Here is a 20,506-nt window from a genome sequence, read left to right on the forward strand (position 1 = left end):
TTATTTCATTTGAGATGCTGAATGTCACCATGAACAAATACTGCTTTAAGAAGAGAAACAGTGACATTTTACCAGTTGCCTCTTCTTGGCCAGTTTCACAGTTCAGTGTAGTAAGAAATATTACTTAAGGAAAGCACCCAAGTACAGACTCATTAAGTTCCATGCAGTCATAATAAACTAACAGCTGTACCACAGTTTCCAATAGTCTCATCAGCCTCTTAAAAGCCAGCTGCAGCAGATTCCTGCACTCCTACCACTCCCATACACTGCCCAGAGAGGCACCCACTAAACCATCACACCCCACAACCCCCTCAGCGTTATGAAGAAAACAGATGATTACCATTTAACCCAAGTGCACTTTTATATGCAGATTACAAAGTAAATTTATGATATATCAAGACAGACCACATACAATCGTAATCAGGATCACACTCCAACAGCAGATAACACACGGACCAAAATTAGCAGGCAAGAATGATTCCCTGCAACACCTTCCCAGTAGCCCAGCAAATTCTCCTGCAATTTCCTGATCCATTATCCTCAGACTTCAGGTTCACTTATTCTCAATGGCTTTTTGGACAAGCACAGGCTTTGAGCACACACTACATCCTAAGGCCCAGACTACCACAGTTTATGTGGTAGTCTTTTTGTTGTTTTTAAACATGTCACTTTCAGATTTCAAGTAATGACCCTTTGTTCTTGCATAGGAAGAGATGGGGTGGGGAAAGGACCACTATTCCCTCTCCCTGTGCCACTTCAGATATAGACTTCTGTTACATCTGACCTGAATTATCATTTCCATGCTGAACACCGTTTTGTTAATTTCAGTTGTTTTTTTGAATGTCTTCCTGTCATATTTCCTCTTCACCCAAAGTAGTTCAGCACCCCAGAGGACATTGACTGACAAAAACCAGTTATTGTGCAAAACATGCAACACCTAGGAGTGCTGTTAGAGTGCAGTGTGCTGTCAAGATTAGACTACTTTTAAGTTTTTGTTGCACAAGCATTAATGTCTTGATGTATGTCATCTGAAGGCCAAAGCCAAGCCGAAGTGAATTATCTATTTCACAACTACCTAGAAACAAATGGAGTTTAATTTAAACTAAAGCTTCAGAGTAGAAGCAGGTGCTGGCTGAGTAATATGCACAAAATGATTCATCTCATGAATTATTTCATTAGTTGGATGCACTTAGCCTTGAATTCCTGTCTGTAGGCTAGCACAGTCACAATTCAATTATGAGGCCAGCTTGCATAGCAAGTCTTAACATTAATATTATCATCAGCTGGTTAGAGTATCAACCAAAAAGACCATGGAACTGGCTAATCTGCTGCAACATTCCACTTCAGCAGTCAGGAGAAAACAGCCAAGGCACCAAAGAAACTACAATTTTTTTATGTAACAATTATCACTCCTGTCTCATTTTTAAATCTAAGAAAGTTACTTCTTGAAGTTACACAAAAAAAAAGTCAACCACTTCAAGCAATGCTTCTAAGCAACTAAGAAAAGAGTTGTTTACTGTAAATATCATCATGCTTAATTAAGTTTGTAGCCTTGAGGTTGAACACCAATGAAAATGAGGGATCCAAACACATTTTGACAACCAGAAGGACAAACGTTAGGAACTGTTGTCACAAGCACTAAAGCACTAAAACTTTTTCAACAATAACGAAAAAGTTAGAGACATGATAGTATACTATAATCTAGTTCTATAAACTAAATTCAATCAAGTTTGTTCAATAAGCAATTGCTACTGATTTCATTCTGAAACAATATAGCAAGGCACATTAAACTATGAAAATAACTTCACAGGCACTGAAGCACACAGATTTAATATCAAGAGAAAGAACAGATGACCAAGGAGAAGGAGATTAAATACTGCACAATGGGTTTAGCTGACAGAAACATTTCTCATTTTACTTCAAATTCAAAAATAATGAGGTGGAAGACTTTCTGCGTGATGGATTTCAGTTTTTTCTACTTAATTTCTTGCTTCAAGAATCTCCCTCCACTCAGCCATTAAGACCACTGTATATTACATTCCTACTTGATTCAAACCAGTGTTGATACTTAGGTGACAATAACATGAGTATATTCCACACCAGCCTGACTGGACAAAATGAAAACACAAATCACAGTATAACAATAAAGAGACCTATAAATCCTTCACATTACATTTACCAATCAACTAGTTCTGCTTACATTGCCATTCTGCACTTTGTACCTGTTTAAAGAGCTTTGGGGAATCTTTTGGTATGTCAAGATAGAACGAAAATATCAAGAATATTAATGGCACATGTAACAGGTTCTATACACTCCTCACACAACAGAGAATGCTAGTTAATATCAGTTCTTTTATATTAAGATCTATATTAAGATCACTGCCAGGCTTTTTAGTCTCAAAAGTAATCTTTTCCTCTGCCATCTGAAGATTTAATAGACCTTTAAAGAAAAGAGTTGTCACATTTTAGTTTTAATTCTTTTCTTCCCTTTTTTTTTTGAGGGGGGAGTACTCCCCAAAGGGAGGACTTAAACCAAGATTAAATAAAAATATAGATAAATGCAATATTTTTAAGAGAGAAATACTGCATCTGTAGACAGTACTGGCTTTCCAACACCAAGCGTTCACTTCACGTATTACGCTGTTTCCGATAAACCTTCTCTGCAACAGGATTAAAGGCAGTCCTAAAATATCAGCGCTAATTTTGTGCTCATCAACATGTCCTCAGGGAAACAGGATAAAAAGGAGAGACTAAGCATAATTATACAAGAGTAATATTAGTAAGCAAGCTGGTCTTTGGCAACAAAGAGCCAACAAGTTTTCCTTCATATTTCTTCCAAAGCACTTTTAAGAGTCAATGAATAAAGAGGTGTAACAAAACAATGCCATGCTTCCTGTAGAAATACAGTGGGAGAGTAGGAATGGAGGAAGGAGAAGAGAAAGCCAAGCATGATAAAAGCACAAGACAAAAATGTATGTCAGTGCTGCCTTCTCACAAGTCTCCCTTGCTAGTAAAATAAAGATAGTCATAGATGGACTATCAGACTCACAGAATTAGCTTGCTTAAAGAAAATCCTAGTCCCTGTCAAAATGTTTTCTTCTTACTGCCTATAACTTCTAGCAGCATAGAACACTAGCAAGTCTTGCAAATTGTATTACCAAACAGAATTAAGGTCAATGTTGTCACAGGGATTAGGATACCGATTCCCTATGATCATGTCAACTGTCCAGCAGTCGTGAAAAGCTCAGTCTAGTATTCTTTTCTGAAGCACAGCACCTCCAACCCTATGCATTTCTGCATCCGATTTCTGTCTAGGGCTAAACAATTTCAATATGCCTAGAAGCCCCTGGCTTACGTGTACTTACTGCTTCAACATAACATTAAAAAAATGAAAACACAGGAGAAATCCACTAAGTAACCTGTGAAGCAACACCCTACTACCACACTACTTTGAAAAACAATTACGGGGGAGGGGGGCGAAATCCAGTACATAAAGCTGAATTGCATGCTACTATCTTCTGAGGTCAAGGCACTAGGTAATGAGTCTTTTCCTGAAGAGAAATCCTGATTGTGATAACCAGAACGCACCCAAAGTCTTGCTTGTTTTTAATAAGCCTGCACTCACAGTCTTTACTACAAGTCTTGCAGAAAAGGCAAGATTTACAAGATCAAGCAGTCAGTGAGGTTTGCTTTTTCGTTGCAAAACTTGCCTCAAATCCCTAGCGTAGCACAGCTGCACCACCACTCAGCCATTAAAAACTCCTCTGCACCGCCCTCTTCCTTGTGAGAGCTTACCCCAGTTCAGTACGTCTCTCTGGGGAATACTATTCCCTCTCCAAAACAGAACTGGGCTTCTTTAACATACACTCTGGTTTAGAGCTCTTCCCCCCCGCCCCCCCAGCCCTTTGTCCTCCATGTTTAACAAGCACTGAAACAGACTTTCAGCACATTCTCCTCCCCACTAAAGGGCACAAGGAGAGCTGACCTGTGAAGAGAGGGCTGAAGGTCCTCCAAAACAGGAAATTCTTCAAGGGGACAACAATAGAGCAGCAGTTTGATGACTGGAAGTTAGCAACGCTTCTATACAACCTTTCCTTAACAGTGCACTATGAAGTGCAGTGCTCTGTTTGTATCACCAGTTTAACAAAATGGAGTATTTCTAGCAACATTTAAAACTAGGAACACCTATTGAGATGCACACACGTCAGTTGTTTCTGCCAACCAAGAAGCCTTTTGCTCCCATAATCTAAACCAGAAATAAGTATTTTGTTGTTTAAGCTCAATTATTAAACATACAAAACTTTGGATTAGTAGAAACCTAAAGTTATTCTCTAATCATCCATGCTCTGAATTAAAGGCATAAAAGCATTAAGATACTGAACAACAGTTTACTCACTGTGCCCAATTACCAGCACAAAAAAAAAAAATTGTGTTGTATGAAATCAGGCTGCTCAGAGCCACAGCTCAGGTCCAGGTATCCTGTTAATCAGTGTAACACATCTCACAAAGACCTAGAAAATTAGTCGTTTGTGATTAACTACAAGGAAAGTAAACATGATTATACTGGAAAAAATACCACTGAACAGGCCAGGAAAAATACAGCCAACCATTTTCATTGTCCTAAACTAGTGGTCAAGATATTTCTACAAGGGTATGGTCATATGCAAAGGAATCGCATCTCTGGTTTGAATTTCAGGCTTGAATCCTAATAATTAAGGTTTATATGTCAAATACTGGAAACACAGAAGTCATTCATATCAAGAGAAACCTATTAATGCCCTATAATAGCAACAGCCCAACTTGCAAAAATACTGGAAAAGCTCTCTCCCCTGTCCCACACTCCCTACCATGCTATCTCTGTCTCCCAAAGCAATTACATGCACAAGCATGGACATGAACTGGAGAACAGTTTTACAGTTGTACCTATGTGTTAGTAACTTAGCAGCAAAAGCATTTTGGTCAAGGATTATGCTGCAAGTAAATGCTAGCAGAGGCCTCTGATGACTTAGTCTGAAGCACTGCAATTAATACAGCTAGTTCTTGGTTGGAGACCTATTTTTACTAGCTAGAAGTTTGATACACACTTTCTGTTTCCTTAAAGACAAAGTCTAGCAAAACATAAGGCATACTTAAAAAGATTAAGGGCATTTTGGGCATTACGTTGAATACTTGGTTGGCATGGGAAACCTAGCTCTCCCTACCAAATTCTAGGTACATTCAGTAGTTGACCTTGTTTTGCCACTGATGACCAGAAAAGTTGAATATTGTATTAATCTCCTACTCTTAAGTATTATTTGACATTCTAATGTCTAGAAAAACCTTAGTTGTAACTGCAGCTTTTACTTATATGAAGACCTGTTAGAAAATATATGAATTCAGTTCCCTGAAGTTCCTCTGTCTCTCTACATCAGGTCCCATCTAGAGGTGCTGTAAGCAAAGAGGGACCAGCACTGAGCAGGGTTAGGGCCAGACTTCTCCACTCACCCTACTTCAGACAAATGCTCACTAGTCATTATCATCATGACCAATTACTGTTTCACAAGACTACGTAAAACCAGGGTTGTTGCATAAAATCACCAATACAGATAGCAGCGTCTCATACTACATGCAAGCACATCTCCCTGTGGAGTCTGTACACCACTTTCCTCACAAAGGAAGTAACTTAACACCTGTGAACAGTTTAATGAGTCCATTATACATTCAGAAGCAGCACTGTTTCCCCCTTGCTCTGATCAAACCCCATCAGGAAGAGAAGTTTGCTCATTAAAATAATTGCCAAACACAAAACTGCTAATGCCTATTCTAGAGTTTTTACTTATCCTTGGCAATGCAATTGTGAAGGCAAGCCATCAATGGAAAAGTTTTCTGGCTGATTGCAGTCACTTGCTAAAATGAACAGGGAGTAGCTCCATACAGGTGAGGGGCAGTAGAAACACAGAGTTAGTAAGGGTAACTAAGAAGTTATTCCCCAATGAATGGATCCTGTTGCATAGTTTTCACCTATTCTTATTCCAATCTATGCCTTCATTCTTTCAAATGGAGAGAATTCAGACTATCAAAATCAGAAAGAAAGCAAGCACAGGGACACACAAACAGAGATTTGATAAAAAATATAAACCTCCTTATATCAGTATGGAAAGAAAACAAGACTAACCAAACATATGGCATCATGTGAAAGTTTTTTTTCATTTCATCTTCCAAAAATAGTAACATCAGTGCATGGAGTAAGATCTCCAGAGATATGAATCAGTATTAGCACAGTATGTGAATAAATATATAGAGCACCTGAAGTGTGGTAACTACTGACATTGACTTACTTTATTAGAGGACATTTATCTCAAGAATTTTTCAAAAGTTCTTAAGACAATTTCAAAAGATATTATACTTTTAGAATGGGAAGCCCTTATCCACAAACCACTTGAGACTGCTATGAATAAACTCCTTAAAATAATCTTAAGGTTTGCCCTGTTCTTCCACATCCACTTATTAGGAGTCCTCTGGTCTGAGCTGTTAGAGGCTGCTGTTCTGGTCAAAAGGCCATAGTTGTTCTTCCATAGAAAAAAACCGACCCAAATATCCATTGAGAAGTGTGACAACTCTTGGTGGCCCCAGTTTGCTGCTCTTCCATTGCTTGCCCCTGCATCACCCTGCTCAGAGGTGATGGCATAGTTTCTGGGGTGAAAGAGCACTCAGCAATCCAGCAACCTGTACATAATTATCAAGCAGCGCTAAGGACAAAGGCACAACTGAAGAAAAAAAAAGACTTAGTGCGATTTATTTAAAGACAGGGAATGTCTTTTTAGAGAAAAAAAACCACAAAGGTTTACATTTAAGTGGTTGGTTGACCTGGTAGCAGAAACTGTTTTCTTGTTTGTGTGAATTTTAACCTACTTCCAGTACATCTATACCAGGTCTATAGCAGAAAACACCCTAAGTTTTTCAGACTTGCCTCTTCATTACACATACTTTTCTAGATACATGTTGGTGTTGCCATGTCAGTAAAACAGCCACCTAAATAGGAACCACTGTTGGGTAGCATGAGCTGTGTTTCCGACATACTATGTCAGAAATGCAATTTTACAACTTCAACAGCATGTGTTTAGACACATTTATATAATGCCAGTTTCACAATTTTCTTATTTGCCCAGCAGAGTCTTAAAGCCAAAATTCAAAAAATGTGTCCACCATAAACCTAGTCTCTGTTCTACTATAGACATGACTACACAGTTTGGAGAAGAAAAAATCTTCAGGGTTAAGCATTACCCTGACCTTTTTTTGAACTCAAACATACTATTGTTCCATTGTCACTTCAGATTATTTGTCAGCTGCCAAAATGCCAACATTTTTATAGAATTAGAAACACAAGCCATTAACATACTTCAGCTTTCCCTTTTCAATCACACTTTTTCATTCTCACTTCATTCAAAGCCAGTGCACTAACACCTTTTGACATGAATCTTACCTCTTCTTAAGGAAAAAGTATTCCTACCATAACTTTCAGTGCCACCAGCTGGCACAGTACACTTCCTATTAGTGTTGGTTTGCTTCTATGCCTCAGGAAGTCAAAGAAATATGCCAACAGGGATCAACCTTCAAGTTATTTCTATTCTGAAAGTTCAGGGTTCTAGCTATGAAAGCTCTCCCTCCTCCCCTTTAAGTACTAGAAAAGATTCTGACTGTGTAAGAAATCACTGCATAGCGGGATAACAAAGCTCCTGAGTTTTAGGTACATTACAAAGAATTGTCAACTAACTGTTAAGTAACATTTAACTAATTCTTACCTTGTAGCATGCATCTATATGCAGATTCAGATATTGCATAAATGTGCGGTGGCATTTCATGGCGCTTCTTCCCTCTGTACATCTCAATAATGTTTTCTGAATAAATCGGGAGGTTCTTGTAAGGATTTATAACTACGCAGAACAACCCTGAATAAGTCTTAAAAAAAAAATAGAGAAACATTTCTGTTAGTGAATAGTATTGAAACAGAGCCATAAAGAGCAGTAAACTTTTAACACAGGTTCTATATTTATCTCAAAACAAAACTGTGGTCCTTTTTGTTGAAAAACTCAAAGTACATGCTATATTCAAATTATTGGTTTCTAGTTCTCTTAAAAGGCTCTTTAATTACTTTTTATGCAGGTAAAGATAATAAATATGAGTAAATATGAAGTTGGAACATCTGATCCCTTTTGCACAGACATTTAAATCTCCCTTCCATTTGCTAATGGATTTATAGATATCTTCAGTTATTCAAGTCCTTCAGTAAAATGTGTATTCAAAGTTATTTTTTCATTTTGGAAGGAACTGATAACACCGATTACTCTAGTAAATTATTTGGATAAGGAAAAATCTTATTTTCAACTACTACTATTTCTGCTGTCCATCTGCCTTTCCCGCTCATCAGCCTTTCTCAATTCCAAGGCAGTCTCCTCACAGACAGGTCATTCCCTCCCCTGTCCCAGCTGATGGATAGCCTGGCAGCTGGCACTACAAGTGTTTTCTAGCCTGCTTTTAGAGTTGATATTCAACAGAAAGTACCAGGACTACTATAATATCAAGAAACTCCAATACAATTTTACACTGTTTATTTCATTGACTTTTATTGAGGTATTTCTGTTGAGCCAAAAAATGCCTCAAGTTTGCAAAACTGAGCACACACTGCAAATGATGCATACACGTCCACATTTCCCTGTGAATGAAGTATCAAAGACTACTTCCAAATAGATCAGTCTCTGCTCCATAGAGTTTATTTATAAGGAAGTTATCATATAAAAGAAAAACATATGCAGTCAGCCACTCATACTTTTTTTACCAGGGAGGGACAGAGGAGCATGGGCCAGCTGTATGGGCCTTACTAGGGATCAAAGGTTAAGCTCAGACAGCAGCTTTGCACCATGCAAAAAACAGAGCTGATCCATGGTGTTTCCCTGGACTAAGGCATCTGGATGCCTCATGCCTTCTCAGAATCAACCAAAATCAATGTTTTTTAAAAAAGCAAAATCTCTCCATTTATCTTTATTTTATCACATGCTTTGAAAGTGTTCTCATTTCAGTCACTAATCCTATTCACAACTTCACTAGCATAGGAACATTAGCATGAGACCAGTTTTCACCAAAATAGGGAATATCTTTCAGAACATCAGGAAAACTGCATTTCTTACATTTGCAGGCGGAGAGAAGAGAAGGAATGGAGACAGTAAGCAGACAGCATTAACAGCTATTGACACCGTATAGTATTAAGCAGGTAACTCATGATTTTTATAACATTGTCAATTTAAATATTTCTGCTATATTTGTATGAACAGAGTAGCTGCAATTCCTGATCTGCCTTTTTTAAGTCTATAAAGGTTTTTATTTGGAGGAGAAGGTGCCCTGTTCTATTTTCCAGGGATTCTGGAAAGACAACCAGAAGGTGATCTCTGAATTGAGTAAGGAGCACCACTGGTAAAGAAAAAGAACTTGGTTTTGTGTCAGACATGCTGATAGAAGGACATCTTACATCCTTATAGGAAAAAAATCTCTCCGCTTTGGTCAGATCTGCTGGATGATAAGTACTGCAGTGCCTTACTCAGTCAAACATCTTTGGCAATAAGGTATTTATTTCTCAAGAGAAAGGAAACAGATATTATCAGGTTAACTGACCCAATACCAGTCGTTAACTCAACATCAGCACAGGTCTGCTGGCAAGCAGGCAGTTCCTCCTCAGCCTCCTTTCCAGCCACGTGCTCCTACCACTGTCCCTTTTGCCAGCATCAGCACCCTTGCAGTAACTTACCAAGCTGGATACTACTGCAGGTAAATTTCAAAAATAATTGGTTGGTAATAGAACAAATTCCCTGACCAGACTCATTCATGGTCATGAGTGATATTGTAAGGGAGAGGGAAGGCAGGACAGTTATTTCAGTATCATGGTACAACTGACCAAGGAGACAATTAACTGATAGTGGATCTACGTTCCTCGCCAGCCATCTTCTCTGCTGTGCTCATCTGAAGTCATCCACATTCAACTATAATTACTGCGGGTGACAAAGGCATCAAGAATTACCACAAGCCTGATTTCCACTCTAGTCTTCAAATAAGGATAACTGGAAGAAAGGCACACATTCACCAAGCCCACTGCATGATCACCAGCTCAAAAATCACTGAAGAGTACCTATGCTGTGTTTCTCCACTAGAGTGACATCTAATTAAAAAAAATAAAACCCAACCAAAACCAATGTGTTTATTGCTGACTGCAGATGAGAGGTGGTCACAAGCAAAAGAATTTACACAGCCAAAGTCCATTTTCAAATCTGTCCCAACACACCCTCTGACCAGTGTCATGGCACGAACATTTGCTTAAGCCAGCAGACCTCTTACCTCCAGGGTTATTCTGGACTCTCATCCAGCAGGCCTTCTGAGCTCTGGTCTGTTTTCACCCACCCAGCTTCAGAGACTTGAAATTTATCTCCATGTTCTATGCCTTACTGCAGACAGGAACTCTCAAAACAGTGACTGATGGGTAAGCTGGAAGGCTCTGCTGTGTATACTAGCTATATTACAGTCACCTTCTTTCAAGAGCAACACTTCTATTTCTCTGCAAATTCATCTAAAACTTCTATCAGTTCTTTTGTGAACATAAAAGGACCAAAGGAAAGTTTTCTCGCCAGAATCACTGCCCTTCCCCAGTCATGAATAAACTGACCGATAGAGTTAAAAAAAAAAAAAAACACCACAACAAAAAAAACACCACACACAAAAAAAGTGCTAGGACAAGAACAGCTACTTAACAATCTTTCAAACCTCTATTGATCATATCTAACCTGGAAGCCTTTCTAGATCATCTCCCAGTGCAGTCACTGGGTTGGATGAATGAACCTGGAAGGACTGGAATAAGCCAAGTCCAGCTAGATGCCAATCTAGAGGAAGACCAGAAAATGTTCTGGGCAAATGAAAACAGTAAGTTTAAGAGGCTCTATATTAAACAGGGCCAAATTAGAAGTTACAAAAACACATAATTCTACTCTTTCAGTGCTGTGGTTCATTTATTTGAAACTAAATCTAAAGGATAGCCTTTTATCCCTGACCAGCTTTTATCACGACACAGCTCTTCACAGGCAGCATCTTGAACTCTAACATCTTGATTTCCTGCACATTTGTTCAGTTTGCTTTCCTGCCACCTTCCTGCAGAATTAAAAACAAAAAAACGTACTTTCTTCAAAACATCACCACCGTACAGCCTTAATTAATTCAAAAGGAAGATGGAATAGAGTTCTCCCAAAAGGCTCCCAAATTTCCTAACCATTCTCTATTGCAAAAAGCAACATATGAACATACTGATGGGTTGTTCTCATAGAATGGGTTGGAAGGGACCTTAAAGATCATATAGTTCCAACCCTTCTGCCATGGGCAGAGGCACCTTCCAGTAGACCAGGTTGCTCAAAGCACCATCCAGCCTGGCCTTGAGCACTGCCAGGGATGGAGCATCCACAACTTGTCTGCGCAACCTGTGACAGTGCCTCGCCACCCTCATAGGAAAGAAGGACTTCTCATGGTGAGGAAGCCACTTCCTCGTGGCTTGGTAGGCATGTAAACACAGAAGAGATGGTTTTATTGAGTCAAACTTAATTGGGAGGGAGGTAAACTGTACAAAAGTTTTATACAGCTATTTTATAACTGCAAGTCTCATGGGACAAGTATATTGCTATATCTAAGACAGCAGATTGGAAGTATGGGCTTTCTGCATGCAAACTGCAGACATGAAAAGTAGACTGAGATTGTTTTACACACCTTGAAAAGCTTCTTGGTGACCAGCCATAGAAAACATTAACAGGAATACCGGCACACCTGCCTCACAGACACCCTACTTAATGAATACCACAATGTAACTGTTAAAGATGCCCGGAGCTTTCTCTCTGTAGAGAGTGCCTCCTCTCTACATTGCAGTACATGGACTCAGATTTGAATTACAGTTAGGATCAAGCACTGAAGAGTGACAGTAACTAGCCAGTCTGGATGAAGAACCAGAATTCATTAATTTTTCAGCTGATAGAGGCAGATACGTGTGTTAAGTACTTAAAGGCAAGCAAAGATGCTTATTCAGCTTGAGATCATGGGATCAGCTGCACACAAGCTAGCTGCTTGAAACACACATTTCTGCTTTCCTGAGGAACAGGATACAGACAATATCAACCAGCAGCAATAAGGATGTTGGAATGCAGTCTCTAGGCAAGGCTCCAGAGACAAATAGTAAAGGAGTGCTCTGACAGAGGTTTGTTATACAAACTCTGTTTCAGGACACTAATTGTGGAGTCTGAATGCTTCCAGATGCTTACAAGCCTTTATCCAGTAGTATATAATTTAGTAATTTGGATTTTGGTAAGCCATCCCAGACTGCAGAGTTCAGGTTCCTGGCATTGGCCTAGTTGAAAACTACATTATATTCCTTGCAGTAAGCAACCTGAGAAAGAGGTATATGTAAGTGAACTACTAGGAAATAGAAAGTGCATTATTTCCAAGTGAAAGCACATGGGTATTTAGGCTCTAGATTTGGAGTGTAGGCAAGAAAGGTTTTCATGGCCTGTCTTTCCTTAAAACCATATCAAATCTGCACCGTGCACACATATGGTGGTATTAGCATCAAAAGCCTTGTACAATTCCTTAGATTAAAAGCTCAGCTTTACAGTTCCGGCATCAAGAAACATGCTGTTAATGACTGTTAGGTTGGTTCCTTCTGCTGCAACATCAAAAGGCCTCTTTAAAGCATCACTTCAGAGGGCAATGGCAAGACACAGGTAAATCCTTGGAATTTGTGACTTCACCTTTAATGCTGAGCCAGGGTACTATCTCCAGTTCTTTGAATACAGAGTGACAGATTTACTCTATTACTACATAAATAATTAGGCTGAAGCAAGCACCTAGATATTGCCCATTACCTGAAATATAAACCAGCAGTTTCTAGCCTAGAAAGCAACATGTTTTAAGCAGTATGCCATTTACTAATGGAGTAAAGCACATTCTCCAGATTGAAAAATTGCATCATCATAGCATTTTCTTGTCTGGTTTCACTTCCTGAGGTTATGGACCCACATTTCACACTCCAAAACCTATTAAATACATCAAGCTCAGAGGACTTCTCAGGTACTACCTTTTCCCCCTAAATGAGGGGGTTATCCAATCCTAAATTCAAGCCTTAAAGGGCAGGCAGCTCTTCAGCCTCAGAGGGGAGGAACGCAAGGCTGTGGCCTGGGGTGGAACATGTTCTCTATTTTGCAGAGCAGCTACCCACCCCCCTGCCCAGCTAAGGTCACCTCCCCTCAGGGTAGGACCAGAGAGGCCACACGGCTGCCCCCACACCACCCCTCAAGCGATGCTCCCTAGCCAAGGCAGTTGCTGGGTTGCAGTTGTGACTATCCCAGACATCTGTATACAGGCCTGAACTGCTAAATTAAAAAAAAAACACCAAAAAAACCCAAAACACACACCACCAAAAAATAACCACAAGACAGTAAGTCCTATCAGCATCCAAAAGCTTGGGAGTCAGTGGTGCCAACATGAGTAAGGAAGCCCCTGCAGAGTACAGAGAACCTCAGCTCTGACAGGGACTGGGGGACAAGAGCCACTGACCGTTAGTCAGGGAATCAAAGAGTAAAATTTCCACAGGAGGAGAATAAGAAAGAAAAGGAGTGCAACACATACACAAGCTATTAAAGAAAAAGCACAGCTCAAACTTTAGAAGACTTGTCTATGGATGTTCTCTACAGCTAGCACTAAAGAGAGGAGGTTCACCAGTATTGTACTTTCACATTTGTAGCCTTCAGGTTGTGTGTTTAAAGAGAGAGAAACCAACATGAGATCAGCAGTGCAGGTTATATGCCTGCTCAGTCAGCTCAGCTCACCATCTCTCAGAGACTGACAGGCTCAGTGCCACAGCCACTCGGACAGCACGACTGCTTCTGCCACACCAACTGCTAAGAGGTAAAACATGATCTTAGGTTGCATCAGGGCCAAAAAAGTATTAATACCCCTTCACAAGGCTGCTGTATAGCTGCATGTTGGAGCTTGACAGCCCTACAGACAGCTTACAACAGGCTACCCATGACTTCTGATGCAGGCATACAGCTTGAAGGGCTGTCTTGCAACACAGTGCATCCACTGAGCTCTTGAACAGAGGTCCATAGTTCAAATTACTGCAACTTTTCAGGCTACTAAATTACCATTTTTTATAGAAACGGAATATTTGACAAGAACGTGTCTTTTTCATACCCCTGCTTGCCCGAGGGCAAGGAGGGCATTGATTCACTTCCCTCAAACACCTCAGATTTCTAACAAAGTAAAACCCTACATAGAACTCTCAACTTAATCACATTTATGAGTCTTTCAAAAAATCAGAGTTAATTTAAGAACAAGTACTTGCGTCAAAGCAGCCCTTGCCATTTGAACACCACCATTTCTTCTGCTATGTATTAGGTACTGGATCCAGCAACTGGTTTGTGCTAAGGGAAAGATGAAATTAAGTAACAAACTCCATTTCTTACACATTCTTTTAATACCAGTCTTTGATACTCAGAAGTGTGAAACATTCCCAACTGAACCAGCAAGAAAATTAAAGCAATTAGAACACAGAAGCTTATATAATAACACAGATTGTTAGAGGTTACAGTCTGGCCTCACAGGAGGCAGCAGCTTAAGAGAAGAAACAGCTTATAGACAGCTCCTCAAGTGCAGTTTTAGAAGAGCTTCCACCCACAGCAGGCTCTGGAACTGGGGACTACAGCATATTTCTCATTCTTTCCCTATTCTGCCCAAACAAAATGGAAGTACATTAAAAAAAAGTAGCACAGGGCTGCAGACCAGTTACAGAGGTAATACTTGTAATTATCAAAAAATATCTGCCAAAGTATTTTTAATTGCACAATAGCAAAAGCGGGTTTTCTTCTTTACTGGTAGAAAGAAAACCCAGTAGGCATATAGACAGAGAGCAATCATTAGCAGCAAGGTTCCAGGAGATCTCAGCTTTATGTAAATAGTTTTAAAATCTTTTGAAAAAGTCTTTGCTAAAAAAAAAAAAAAAGGGGGGGGGTGGCGGGGAGGAGTGGGCAGGGAAGACAATACATAGTACACTAGAGCTTGGAGGACTGTGAAGTTGAATCTATAACACTTTCCTCAAGAGCGCTTCACCATCTTTTTGTCCTTCCTCAAGGAACAGCAAAACAAATCATCTCTAACTTGACTTCACCTACAGCATGCACATCTTACAGCACATGTCGCCACCTGAAGCTTTCTAGCTGAGCACCCAAACATAGGTCATGGACTCACACACAACAGACAGCACCAGGGGAACAACATCCCATACCAAGGCAAAAGGCCATCTGGATACTGGCATGGGTTAACAGAAGTCAAGCATTTGAGAAATTCTATTAATTTTATTCTTTTTGACTGAATGAGGTCAGGAAGCAGTTAAGTAGGAATTGCAGTGATTTGTGGTGGTATCAGTAAGCTACATATAATCAACTGTGGGCAATGGACTTCCTCCAGGAGAGCTGGGACTAGAACAGATGTGGCAACGGCAGTATTTTTTTAAATAGATTTTTTATAAAGCCCACCGGATTTTTAACAACTTAGGGTTTTTTACTGTAGCTTAATTACAGCCTACGAGTGAGCAATTCCTTCATCCCATCTTACTGCACTAGGTACACGAATGGGAAATTTTGGTCCTGTGATACCTTCTTTCAGTTAGAAGTTTATAGATCCACTGAGCAGACAATGTGCCATTTATCCAGGAACGTTTGAGATACTGGTATGCACTTACCATTCAGACCATTAAAATACAGCCATCTGCAACTCAGATGTTACACTTTTCAGGAAAATCCGTAAGGTGTGTCAAACCTCTACAGGATCCATACTATTAGTGTTTGCTAGTGCACTCAATGAGAAACTCATTTTGGTTTAACACAATATTTCTGTTAGAGGAGCGTAAGATTATGGGTTTATATTCATTGATAAGAGTATGTAGGAACATATAAAAGTTTAAAATACACTTTAAAAGGGAAATGGAAAGAAAGGTCTTTCTTGCCATCAAGAGGTACTGACACAAAAGCAGAGCTTTAAATTGCTGGAAAAAGCATCACCAGGCCCTGACTTAGAAGCATTAACAGTCATAATCTTATTCATTCCAATTCCAGCCAGTGTCTGCAATATCAAGAACTAGTTGCTTTCCATTTAAGTAGAAATCAGGTGTTTACATTCCTAATCTATTCAACTAGCCACATTTTGATTAACTGAAATGCTTTTCATAGACTTAAAAATTCAAAACATCAAGAAACTCATATCCAGAATGCTCTCTAACACAGCACTGAAATATTATTTAGAATTATTAGAAACACTCCTGACCACTTTGTTTCTTGCAGTTCTAAAAGTGGTATAGCATATGCCAAAATTTACATTTAGAGCTTAAAAAAAACCATCTTGCTCTGAAGTAAAAGAACAGGACTTTTCTAGCCACTCTCTTCCAATTGCAGAGAAAATTACATGGTAAAAACCAAGTTAAATACTTGTAATTTGACACAGTTCTTTTCTTCAGATCACCTACATCAGTCAAAGTGGGTAGTAGACTTTGAGTAGAAGCCTGATTTTGAACACAACTATCATGTCTATATATAATGTTTCTGAAGAGACACTGAAGATAATACACTGTTGATACTGAAGTACAGAGAGATCAAGATAGAGAAAATGCCTCTTCCTAAATCAGAAACTCCTTTGCAGCTTTCAGACCTTATTCATAGCTCTCCACCACAGCACCTAAGTATTTCTCCCCACCATATTGTCAAGCAGAGGATTTGTCCCCCTAGCACTTTATTTTCAGACTAAATCCTCCTTGTTTATCATCTACCCTGCCACTTGCCACCAAAAGCAGAGATCCATTTCAACTGTCTCCCATTTTTCCCCCCAAGGACTCCCAACTGAGGGAGACAGCTACAGCTCGGACAGACCACAAACCTCCGAGCCATGAACAAAACCACTCCTGAACCTTAACAGCTTACAGCACAGCAGTTTAAAAACCAAAGGTAGTAGTTTCCTCCATTCAAATGCCATATTGGACCACAAAAAGTTTGGAAGCTGGTTCAAGAGAAAGTCTGAACCCTGTAAAGCAGTGTCAAGGAGAATTACTGGAGCAGCATTCTTGCCTATCACAGCTTGTCACAAAGCACTAAGGCAACAGCAGTCTTGAACTTAGAAGCATTCAAGGCCAATGGACCCTTAACATTCACATTTTTCCAGTGGATGTTGCTGATTCACAATTATCCCCTCATGAAATCATATTTTGATGGCATGACTTAAGCAGAAACCAAAATCTAGGGCTGGTATTTAGAAGCCTTCACAGTGGTATTTTACATGCAGGTCTTGTAAAAGAGGTTTCCTCACTCAAGCTGCAGATCTTAGCGACCCAAAACCTCTGACAACTAGACTCCTTTCTTAAAACAATGCCCCCAGAAAGATATTTGGAACTTAGTTCATCGTGGTATAAAGATATTCAAGAACCACCACAAAACCAGTCTGAGCACAATAATGTTTATTCCAAATCTTCAAAGGACCTCCTAAGCCTTTGGGTATTCCTCCCGGGTACCCTTGCAATGAGCTACCTCCAGTTTCTGATCTACAGCTATGAAGGATGTTACTTAATACATGCTGAAGCTAGCGTTAAAGCTGGACACTCTAAAGCAGAGCAGGCACAACAGTAAAGTTTTACATGAAGCTGAAGAATTGACAGTGCACGAGCATTTATGGACACCAAAACCCATGAGAATCTGCCAGCATAGAAAGACATGAGAGACCAATTTAGAGTATTAGTGACTCAGATGGATACATCCCTGCCATAAGAAATGCTGATATCCCTAAAAAAGCACAAAATTTGGAAAGATTCAGCTATGAAACACAAGGAGGAGTGAAAATTCCTATCAAAGGTAGGAGTAATGGGGTGGGGAAGAACCACTGTAGATGGCCGTACCTTCGCAGAGCCAAGACTTGCACTTAATATAAAACAAGCCTCAAACACAAGCAGAGATCATCTCAGGGACTCAGATTCTGCAGATTCGTGTTTAGTCATCAACTAGTTAAGGAGAAAAGCCCAAGTGCAAGAAGTTGTAACAACAGATTTACCCATCCTCAGGGGTGAATATATATATTTACATATAATATATACTTCAAAGGAATTTCTAAAGGCAGTACAGCTTCTCTAGGAAAGATATTTAACATATTCTTCAGTTACACTCAAAATAAACCTTGTGGCAAGAAATGGAATAGATGTTAAAAATGGGGCAAGAAATGAAGTTATTGCATCTCCAAAGCCAAACCAGGATCACTATGGTTTATACTCCAACCATTCTTCCCAGAATTCTTATACAAGTCCTGCTACCTTCCATCTTTTGTGCCATCATGAACAGGCCAGAAATAGAGACAGGACCAAGCATGGACATCATGCTTTTACAGGCCACTGGTCTTCCACATTCTCCATTTGTGTTCATCTCCCACAGCACAGTAATAACGCAACTCCAGAGCCCGAGATCATGCCACTTGGCAGACATTAGAAATGCTAGAAGTTCCTGAAACTCCTCGCCATCCCTACTTAGATGTTACATGAAACTCTTGATGAAATGAGCATCACTGCCCAGGTCATGCTGACTGGCACCAGCTAGCTTTAGTCAGCCCCCCGCCGTTCCTCCAGCAGTGTCATCACTGAGAGGTAGGTTATAGGCAGATGACTAGACTCACTGGCCAAATCCCTCAAGTCATTTGTTTCCTTTCTCGGGAGTGAAAGGAAACAAGTATCTACTTCAGTTGACCCCTCTTTGATCTTCTGCTTCCTAGAGAGGTAACATGGTGCCTAACATGAATTCAAGGTATCAAAACCAGATTGTCCATCTCCATCTTAACTACTTAAGCTCAACATCAATAAGATTTCAGTTTGATTATAATGGAAGTACTGTCTGGAAATCAAAGCATGCTTTTAACCAACTCTCGTAATGGCCAAACCACCACAATTCACTTCATCAGCTCAGTTAACTTTGGCTCTTTTCCTTACACCAAGGGAACATCAGCAGGACATGCAGGCAATGGCAATTGCTCTGGGCTGTGCAGGCAGCAGCAGCGACAGTAGCACACGCAGGAAGTTTAGGGATCCCTAATGGAGATCCCTACTGGAACCACACTAAAAAGCTCACTAGCTCAAGTTCTCGAAGAAGTTTCTCTCTATGGCCTATTGATCTTTGTCATTATTCAGCCTCTAACAGTACTCACAACTGCTTCTAAGCCCCCCCTTTCAATAAACAAACTGAATTTTAACTTCAAACAAGAAGCCATTATTACAGCTGTATAGAAACATTATTCTTAGTAACAGCAGCATCCTCCAGCAATGTTCCTGTAAGTCAGGCCTCCAGTTAAGGCCAACAAATCCATCAGCTTCTTGATCCCAACCAACTTCTTCCAGCCTGGGGGCAGGGAAAGTCATCAGTAATTTACTGATGCAGCAACCCTCCTATGTGACAGCAGTATCTCAATGCCAAGGAACCAAGTTTTAGAGTCTCTCTCAACAGTTAAAGAGCAAAAGAAGAAAGCACCATTTTGGGAAGTGGCAGGGGAAGGAAAAAAAAGTAATTTCCCTATAGGATACCACTTAAACTCCACACATACAATAAGCCAGTCTTTCAAAAGGGAGGGTTTTTTTCCCCAATTTGTCAGTCATCTAAATTAACACAGTACTCTATCATCTGTGTATATAGAAGAGTGACAGGTTCTCAACAGCATCCTCCAGAAGCATTTGTGGCCATGTTTACTGTACGGAGTCCCTGGACTAGAGCTTGCTCTGACATTTAAGGCCTTCAGCTTTTAACCTTCATAAAGAATTACAGTTATAATAGTTGTAATGAATTTCATAACAACTAGCAATATGATTGGTACATATACTGAAAACTTTTGACCTATCAATTTGTTTACTTTTCATTTTCAATCCAGTCCCTACTAATTATCCAATTAGTTTACTTCTAAACTTGCAGGAAGCATTCCAGAAGTATTTTGCACTGAGCTCTGCTGAAAGGGTCTTGGTGCAAGGCCTTTACAAAGTAAAATCCAAAAACCCACAGAGAAAACTAACAAAGAAGCACAAATATAAAGAATACATTGAAGTTGCATACAATTTTTAGTAAGTCCAAATATTACCAAGGGCCAAGCAAAAAAGGCACCCCATTAATATCTAGGAGGAAGGGGAAATGAGCCAACTAACTAGCGGAAATAAATTAAAATGGATTTAAGGTTTAGAACAAGTGTTTATCAAAATGAGCCAAGCGTTTAAGCAGATGTTCCAGTTTCTTTTAAGATAGAAAGTCTACTTGTAGCTCTTAATGATACTCTGACTCAACAAGTCACTATGCAATCACTTTGCCAAGAGACAAGGAGCTACTCTTAACTGTACAGCACAGACGCTCATTTAACATTGTTCAAGGAAAAAAGGGGTCAAAAGCCCCATCAA

At 39.7% G+C, this 20,506-nt stretch overlaps 1 protein-coding gene across 2 annotated transcripts in view; it reads right to left on the bottom strand.

The window, feature by feature from the left end:
• MYH10 (myosin heavy chain 10) overlaps window positions 1-20,506 on the bottom strand; it is a 100,359-nt gene that overhangs the window by 75,944 nt on the left and 3,909 nt on the right. For both annotated transcript variants that reach the window (XM_037409355.1, XM_037409364.1), the window contains exon 3: window positions 7,782-7,938. In XM_037409355.1, coding sequence (XP_037265252.1) covers window positions 7,782-7,938 — 157 coding nt within the window. The remainder of the gene's footprint in view (window positions 1-7,781; window positions 7,939-20,506) is intronic.

The sequence above is a fragment of the Falco rusticolus genome, chromosome 1 (assembly GCF_015220075.1).
Source record: "Falco rusticolus isolate bFalRus1 chromosome 1, bFalRus1.pri, whole genome shotgun sequence".
NCBI classification, from domain to species: domain Eukaryota; kingdom Metazoa; phylum Chordata; class Aves; order Falconiformes; family Falconidae; genus Falco; species Falco rusticolus.